The sequence below is a fragment of the Rhopalosiphum maidis genome, chromosome 3 (genome assembly GCF_003676215.2).
Source record: "Rhopalosiphum maidis isolate BTI-1 chromosome 3, ASM367621v3, whole genome shotgun sequence".
Classification (NCBI taxonomy): domain Eukaryota; kingdom Metazoa; phylum Arthropoda; class Insecta; order Hemiptera; family Aphididae; genus Rhopalosiphum; species Rhopalosiphum maidis.
The window spans coordinates 63141761-63151930 of NC_040879.1; the positions used below are offsets into that span (position 1 = coordinate 63141761).

At 24.7% G+C, this 10170-nt stretch overlaps 1 protein-coding gene across 1 annotated transcript; it reads left to right on the forward strand.

The window, feature by feature from the left end:
• Window positions 1-4225: 4225 nt before the first annotated feature.
• On the forward strand, window positions 4226-7339 carry LOC113558467. The gene is made up of 3 exons (XM_026963926.2): window positions 4226-4675; window positions 4772-4896; window positions 6628-7339. The coding sequence occupies exon 3, from the start codon at window positions 6671-6673 to the stop codon at window positions 7004-7006; it is 336 nt and encodes a 111-aa protein (XP_026819727.1). The 5' UTR covers window positions 4226-4675; window positions 4772-4896; window positions 6628-6670; the 3' UTR covers window positions 7007-7339.
• Window positions 7340-10170: the final 2831 nt, after the last annotated feature.

A 10170-nucleotide genomic window follows, 5' to 3' on the forward strand; every position in this document is an offset into this window, starting at 1 on the left:
AATTTTAAATTATAAATTTATGGTTTTTTCTCAGAAAGCTGTTTATTATTATTTTAAAAGTGACTAAAAATCATGGTAATAATATGTAGCCTAGGGTATATTATCTTCAATATGTTAATTAATGGTAATGATATTAAGTTGAAGAAAATAATAATTATTAATATTCCCGTGTATTTTTAAACCAAACCTCATATGAGTAGAATAAAATGTGGTAGAAATTACCATAATAAAAGTTAAGCAGTGCCAATAATCTCGTCTATAATAGCTTATCAGTTTAGTTTTATTTTATTTTATCTATTTCTTTTACGAAAATTCTTATTGACATTATTCTTTACTTCATAAGAAAATTATTGACTGGTAACGTCTATATTTTTGTAACATCGATACTAAGTAAAGTGTCGTCACCTGTTCCATAAATATATATATATATATATATATATATATATATATATACATATATTTATGCTGTATTTTAAATTTTAATATAATTAGAATAAAATAATGTGCCAAGACAGACTTATTCAAAAATACATTTTATAAAATAATTGATCCATTTTAAACAACAGTTAATAACAAAAATCATTTTACATTATGGTAGACAGTCGAATATAAAGAACTAAATAATTTATATTATTATTTTTAAACAAAATATTTTTATTGCAATTTAATTAATTGAAAAATATATTTAAAATTTTAAATGAACAATAGTGGAAAATTTGTGAAATTAAATTATAACAGATTTTTTATTTGTAAATAGATATAAATCGAATTAAATAAATTTTATAACATAAGATATTTAACATTTATATACATACTGTAATAAATATATAACTATACAATTTTAGATTATATAATAGTCGATCATCATGAATTGCCATGTTGTCAAAATATAAAAATATTAATATTATGTTGTGAATAAAATATTTGTGATTAGTTTGAACTTTGATTATCCAAAAATAAATTATTTGTCTAGCTATGAAAATATATGTATTATTTATATTATACTTCGATCCTTATTGTTTAAAATGCATTATATTTACAAATAAATAATATCAGCATTTTTTATCAAAATGTCGTAAGCCTTATCGTTTATATTTAATAGATATAATATACAAGTTGATTAATTTAAGTGTCTATTCATTATCTCATAAAATCTTAATTTTTTAAATAACTTCATGTTTTAGAAAAATATAATTTTTTAACAATATTTTATAGTTAGTTAGTTTTTTTTTTTTAATGAATACATTTTTAATTTAATTCCCCAAAACAAAATAATTGTCTATAAGTATTGCGATGCATGATACTATCAGATTTCAAATGAGTAATTAAATATAGTCATAACTCATAAGTATTTATAACTTTATAAGTATTTAAAGTTTAGATAAACGGAGTAGAAGACTACAATTTTATAGGCTAACCATGTACCATTACTCCAACAAATTAAATACTTATAATTTATAATTAATTAACTACTCTTTTGAAATTAAATTTTATGTATTCTATTAATATACTCTAAAAAAATATTCCGTTTTAAAAATTTACTTTGTTATTCAAAAAAGTAAAAACCTTAATAAACGATAAAAATTATAAAAAATATATTTTCAAAAATGATGTTTTATATTTATAAATAGGTATAAACACTAAAATAAATCGCTCTGTATAGATTACAATAATAATTACTATGACAAATGATGTGAATACAAAAAAAATTAAGGGAATAAATGTTATTTCATAAGGATATAGCATATCTTATTGGGAATAATACCTTACTTACCTTACTTATATCTATGTACCTAAATACCTTACTTAGTTTAGTATTTAATTTTATTATCCGTATTATCATCATATATAGGTAATAATGTATTAATATTCTATAAACAATTATTTAAAGAATTATATCAATTACTCAGAATTCTTGAGAAAAACAATAATGGCAGTGATTGTTTGATTTTAGTCACTATTAGAAGATCAAAAAACCATTTCCATTTAAAACGTCTCCTGGGATCAACTGGGAAATCACGAATGGATAGATCGTATAATAAATAATTGTGATGGTTGGTTAGGTTAAAGTGGAAGCGTTTAATTTAATGTTTTATAAATCGAAAATTAAATACAAATATTAATTAATATTAGGTTTATTGGTTAATAAAATTAAATATAATATTCAAATATACACATTACTAAACGGTATTATTGCATTGACCACAAATACTAAAATAAAAATTAGTTATCGATATTTTATATTAGTAGCATTCTTGCAGATGTTCTAAATAATAGAAGACTTTTTACTAAAAATATATTAGAAAATAAGTGTGGTTCAAAGCGTTAAATAATACTTATAGGTTATAATATTAACAAATAAGAATGATTTATTGGTAAATATACCAAATTATTTTAACTGATGAACAGTCTTGATATCATGCATAATATTTATATTATAAAGATTATTTTATGCTCTGTACACATAAAAACTCATAAATATATGTTATATAGTTTATATATTATTAAGGTTTAAATACAATAACATTATATATCAACATTTTAAACCTATTTATTTTGTCTTAACTCAACAATTAGATTAACGCTCCGAAGCTCCTAAACTTTTAAAAATGTAATCTTAAGGTAATGCCAATTCGCCCAATTCATATATATTATCTAAAAAAAAAAAATAGTCCCGAGTACTAAAGGACAAAAAAAAAAATTATCAATTAAAATCATAACCTTGAAATTACATTTCACAAAATTCGTTTTTAGAATTCAACTATTTATCAATGTTTTAAATCCGACTTCATGGCTCACCCAAAAACAAGTTTTTTATCCATTATATATTTATGATTTTATTGACACTATATTTATGTTGTGTTTAGTTATATTTGTTATGTATTAAATAAATAATACATACAATTTTTAATTTTTAAATATTATGTAATGAATACTTTTAATTTTACCTATATACTAGCTTACTACATGAAGCTAAGTATGTCATAAAAGATTATTTTATTGGTCACAAGTTATAACTTTTAATATATGTTCAATAATTTGTTTGAAAGAATAATAATTTAAAAATGTAAATCTGTTCAATTTTCACACAATATTATATTATAATAACTATTTTCAAAGCATTTATAGAAAAACTATTTGTATTATTAATAATATATCCATGCAATTAAAAATATTTTATTACGATTTACTAGTACCTACGTACATAAGAAATTTCCAAAAATTAAATCTTATACATTTAAAATACACTGCAAATATAGATTGATCATATCCAAATAAAAAATAGTAATGTCCATTATTTGTTAAAATACTTAAAACTATTATACAAAATAAATATCAAATATGATAATGTTTTTTTGACATGTATTGTGGGAACAAACGAATATATGACATAGACATATTATAGTATACAGTGCGCACTGAATAATTGTTTTCTAATTGATTTGTATTACCATAAATCGTTTAACAACAATGTCAATACAATCACTAATCAATAAACATTGATATCTAAGAAAAAAAATAACCACAATTAACGAGTATATATAAATTATATATTACATACAATTGAATACGACACAAATTTAGATAAAATTTTGTTTAATATAGGTGCGATGAATAATAAAAAAAAAAAAATTCTCCGTCATCCCATTCTTAGATCTCGTAGTATATCTAATACAATAAATGTTTTTGAAAACATTCTGACGGTTTTTAAAATCGTTTTTCGTGTTATAACGTTTTCTGCTTAGCATACCGATAACATAATGCCGAAGCATAAAATATAACATCGTATTCCTCCGAAACGTAAGACATTATATAAATGACAGCGTCAGTGAGTGCATCTATGTTTTGACGTTTTGTGTAGTATAATTTATACGAGAAGTCGTTTGTAAGAAACCGGTAAGAAAATGTTACTTTCGCCAGAAACCTGCAAGTACGACCTACCAACCTATACCAGCTATTATATACCACGCGCAGCCACCGTGTTTGTATTATTTATATTATTATTATTATAACGAATTACGATACATAGTCGACCAGAATAATATTGCTATATTATTATTAACACAATATGTGGTATACAGAGCGTATGAGGAGAGTTGGCAATTATTTTACGTTGCAATTTCATATCAAATCTTCGTGATACAATCTGTATATATATATCGGTAGGTTGTAGCATGTAAAAATGTGTAGTACCTACACACATCGATAGGCAATGGGTTGGCAGTACGGCGAGAGTGTTAGAACCGCGTATGCGTTATACTAGTGCGCGGGCCAGATAACGACGGCAGCGGTCGATCATCATTATATTATTAGTATACGTCAGTGCTGCGATCAACAGGAAATAACAATTATTATAATAAAATATCATCAGTCATCACTATTACTATTATTATTATTATTTGTATTTGTATTATTATTATTATTATTACAAACTAAAACCGCGTGATAACGCCGTGTGCAGTATAAAATATTGTTCACGGCATATTATATATATTATAGCGGTTAGATAGCCGTCAGTCGCAGTGCTTTAATCGTATTATATATGTGTGTGTGGTCATAAACGCGTAAACGCCAAACCGCCACAGACGTTATTTACCAAAATCCCACACCATAAAATATTATAATGCACTAAGATATTATAATTATTATTTGTATTGTCATCGTCGTCGTCAAGGTGTGTATACAAGTTTCACAAAAAATATATAGTCTACGAGATCCAATTTTAAATTTTTACAAACGAACGATATTACTATTATTATTATTTTTGTAGTACACTAGAGCCAAAGAAAACGAGAAAACACGAGATCCTGAGGAAGTTTTTATGGATGGAATAAATCCAGACCACAGACAACGTCTGGGATAACTGCGCCACAGAACACTATTTAGTACAAATAAGTGAGTGTTACTTAATTGGTCACATTTAAAGAACACAATTTTTTTGTGAGTAAAAATAACACGATTTTAAAGTCCAAAATAATTTTTTAATCATTTTAATAAAATATCACTTGTCACGTTTGTCATTATATTTAAAAATACATCATTCATTTATTGCCACGCATTAGATGACCACATCGATTACTTCATTTTTATTTGCATATTGTAATTGTGTAGACTACAGAAATACATTTTATTTTAAAGTTCAAAGAGAAATAATAATTTTCTTTACACGCAAAACTTGGTATATCCGCGGGGGCTTGGGCCACGCTCTTGTTGTTCTAATGCACATAAATTATAGGCTCGATGGCTGTTGCGTTTTGCGTACTTTGCCGTACATACCTCCAAACACAATATTATTAATAATAACAAATATCATACAAATGCTGTTATTGTTTTAGTATTATTGTTATTATTATATTATAACTGCCGTCTGCCCTGGGGTATAGACGATTTCATACACGATTCCGACCCGTGTTTGCATATGTATACATAATACATATACATTATATAATATAATATATTTATAGGTATATGTACAAGTACGGTACGCGTTCAGTGGTTTTCAACTTCATAATTAATTATATATTATTCATTTACGATTCATAAACTAATAGGTCGAAACTGTACAGCACGGAAATGTCGTCATGAGTCGTAAGCCGTCGATTTCTCTCTTTTACCATTTCACCGAGCGCAGCTATTATAATATAATAGACTTCCGGTCTTGCACAGTTATTGTTATTTCAGCGCTGGGCAATATTATAGCGACCGTGTAAATATTCGCGCGTTCAAATATTTAAACGACATTGACAAAGTGCAGCGCAAAGTTTAACAACGTTACGAAACTAAAATTATTAATTAATCACGAACTGGTAAAATCGGCATGGTCATGGAATCTAGCACACATATAGAACCATATAATGGTGGACTTACATATAAAATATACCTAAGTTCTCTTTTAAATTTCACCGCCATGAGTTGAACGAACTCGCGTCTTACGCCAAATTTATCGCTATTTTAAAATACATAATATATTATGTACGAGAAATCCAGACGAATAGTTCTTACGCGTGAACAAATCGGACAGCCTTGATATATGCCCGGTTGATCATATGCTGCTTATATGTTTGACTTGATTTTACCATACATTTATAAAGATCTAAAATAGTTTAAAAAAAAAATCTATAAACATACTAACAGCGAGTTAAACAATTACATCTATTGCTTTTTAATTTTAGATGTGTATAAATGTATAATAAGATAAGAAACATTAATCACTGTAATTTAACATAATTACAATATTGTAATATCATATTATTAAATCGATAAAAAATATTGATTATTACAGCAGTTTTAAATAGAAAACTCGACAAATAAATCACGTTAAAAATATTATAATATGAATATTGTTAAAATACCTTGTACAAATATACAGTAATGTAATAATTAATTGTAAATTACCTATTTTAAGCGTTTCCAATGTTTCGATTATTCTATATAGTGTGTACTAACTAAACTAATAATTTAAATACCATATTGTGTTGATACAATTAGAACCGGCGTAAATTGTTCAGTAAAACAAATATTATATTATATTTAGAGGCGAAGGGAAATAATTTAATCCCCGTAAATACTCTCGCGATATATCACTGAATTGTATGAATATTAATTGTGTACTTTTTTTTTATTCAGACAATTATTCGCAACGGCACTTGAAAAAAATTCAACTGTAAATATGGAAAATTGCAAAAACGGATACGAAAATACCGCATGTAACCCAAATGACGAATTTGGTGGAGTTCAAATATCGTCGATAGAAATGGATCGTGTGACCGATGATGGGATGAATACAGTTGTCGTGACCGGATGCTGTGGTAGCGGACTGAACGGCAATACCAATCATCTGTCTGGCGATAAGTCTCCCGAAAACGGCTCGCCGGACGTATGCCAGCCCAAATGTCCAGCAGTTAGATCGTCACCCTGGGATCCACTGAAAACGCGGATCATTGCCATCTTGACTATAGCCATGGTCGCGTGGCTAATGATTGGCGTTTTCGTAAAAAATCTATAAAAAAAACGTGGAAAAATACCAGTTATAAAAATTCTCATTGAATAACGTTACATTTTAAATGATGACACGTCCAAGTGTCTTTCACCCGTATATGAATAACTACTTTAATTTTTATTTCTTGTATAGATCAATGTAACTTGATGATTATATATATATATATTGTCAACCAGTGCCAACAAATATTTTTGACTTTTCCAAAATTGTACTGGTTTTATTTCATACGATTTTTTGGTCACAATACATTCCTCTATAAATACAATATTATGTTTCATTGATCTTTTGATCACTTTTTGTGCCATAATCATACAATTATCGCATTTATAATAATATGACATTATAAATAATGTACAGTTTAATATTGTTCTAAAAATACATAAAATATAGTGATGTTAAAAATGAATTGTATTTAATAATGTTTTATGTCAACTCAACTAATTAAAGTTTTTAACATAAAAAAAAAATATATAAATATTTTATATAATATTTAGATTGTAAATAAACACATTTATATTTTATTATTTTAGTTTCGATCATGTTTGTTGTTAATAATTTATTTATAATTCAAAGTAGAAAATCCTAGGACAACACTGATATATATTATAACCTGGTTTATTTTCAAAATATTCTTTTAAATCTGCAAAAGTTTAGTTTTTGTAATATTTACGACTAATTTACGTTGTAAATTTCAGCATGGTGTATTAAATAATAACTACACAATAATGAATATATATTTTAGCATTTTTGTACTGCATATTTTTGCATATTCTCATGCATTTTAATTTATACTTTACGGTTTTATTTATCTTAAAAATATTAAATCTGGCTTAAGAAAATTTATAACTTTTTTAAAATAACAACATAACTTCTTTTATTATTATCTTCAGTTTGTTCTCTGTTCTTGTAAGTCATAAACACATTTTGTTTAAGCTTTTATTTAAATAATTATAATTCGCTCGGTTTATTGTTATTAATCATTCCCAGGTTATTGATAACTTACCAATATACATAAGTATTGTAATAAAATAAAAACAAATAAATAGATGAAAACAGTTGTAACTCTAATCTTAAATTATTGGTAATATGCTGTTAAGTTGTTTAATTCTATTCTATTTTAAGAAAACGCCTAACTCTGTCTATTACAAACCTGCAATACAAAAAAATGGAGCTTGGCAAAACTAATTTTTTGGTGTTATCTTTAATATTATTGTGAAACTTATATAAGAATATAAAATCTATAACATCTCAGGTATTTTATTGATATTTTAATTTTAAAATTGAGTTAATTAGAATTATATACAATACTAAAATGCAAAATATTACGACTAATATAACTAGGGAGCTTATTTAAATGCTCTAAAAAACAAAAAAAAATACGATTTAATAAATGCACTCATAACAAACATTTTTTTTTTTTTAATTCACTAAAGAAATGATCTTCAAATTATTTTTAACATTGAAAAAATTTGTTTAATTATACAAATTGTTATTCTTAGGTATTAATATTATTCGTATCATTTTTATCGTCTTCTAGTTCTCCTATATTCTTTTTACTCGTTTCAAAAAATAAATACATAATTTTGATAGATACATTTGTTATATTTTTACCTTGTGTTTCATAATAGCTTTATATAATCAGGTGCTGTTTAAATTTTATCGAATTTTTATCAATTAATTTATAAAAATGATTTAAAAACATAAAAATGTTAAAAAAATCAAAAAATTCTTAGAAATGTAAAATAAAGGTTACATTTTTTAATTCCTTGTTGTATGAAATAAACTTTGTGCTTGGAAATTCAATGTTTCGGACATTCAGAAAAAAAATACAATTTTCACTTAAATCCGTTCCCTAATTATAGCTCTTTCAAAAATTAAATTTTTTTAATTAAATACTACAAGATATCATAGATTATATATTCTTACCTTAAAATTCAGTGCTATAAACATGATTTTTTGAAAAGATCTAAGAATTACAAATATGTTATTATCGCAGTATTTTAAATACCTATTATAGTGTTAAAACTTAAAAACACTCATAGGGTTTAACATAAAAAAAAAAAAATTCTGCCAGCAACTTCTATAGAAATTACCGTATTAATCTTATAATTATGTTCAAAATTGTTATGTTCGATTATTTGTTCGACTTTGGACTCATCAAGTAGGTGCCCAGACCCGGACTTCATTCTACGCGGCACCCTAATATTTAAGTTTGCAAATAGATAAATTAATTTTATTTTTAAAATTAACAACATTTGTAAGTCAGAGATTGAGAGATAACACATCCGGGTTTAGTGTCCTCTAAATAGCTCTAAAAACTATAGTATTTTCAGAACTTTAAATAAAACTAGATCAATATTATTTGTGTTAATACCGAAAGACAGCTAATTAATCAAAAATATATGTTTTTAATTACGGAAATCATAATTGTTTGATTTCATTAGTTTTATCGAAAACATCGTTCTTTTATTTGCTCACATTATATATTAACATTTATCAATAATGTGATTAATGAAAGACTGTATCTACTTCGTTATTTTAAAATATTTAACCCGTTTATTAAATATTTGTTAATTTAAAAAATACATCAATAAATATATAAATCAAACACAATATAAATTCTGTGTATACTGTTTTATAATGAAGGTAATAATAATAATTCATGTTATGCTATGAAAACTAAGTTTTGAGGATGCACGAGTGATTTTACTCGCAAATAAATATACAAACTAAAATATAATAATACATATTTTAAAATTATAGGTGGTATGAGGACTGTAGAATATTTTAAGTGTATATAAGTATCTTAAAATTAGTCTAAATATTTTGAAAACTTTATGGTGTACAAAAAATTACAACATAAGAAATAGCAAAAATTTTTAAATATCTGGGGTATATATTTTTTTTTTTAATTTTAAACAATTGACTAAATATTTTAATATCATTATTTATTGTTTAAAAATCTAATTTTGTTAAAAATTGTCAAACATTTATAATTTATAAAAAATAAAATTTAACTATGTTTTTTTGTAATTTTTATTTTTTAATATTAAGTAAGTTTATGAGAATAGTAGTGAGATGAGAATTTAAGAGGATTAAAGATGGATTTAAATTCATTGAGGAATTTTATTAATTTGGATCAGAGTTTTTTTATATGATAAGTTAACTTC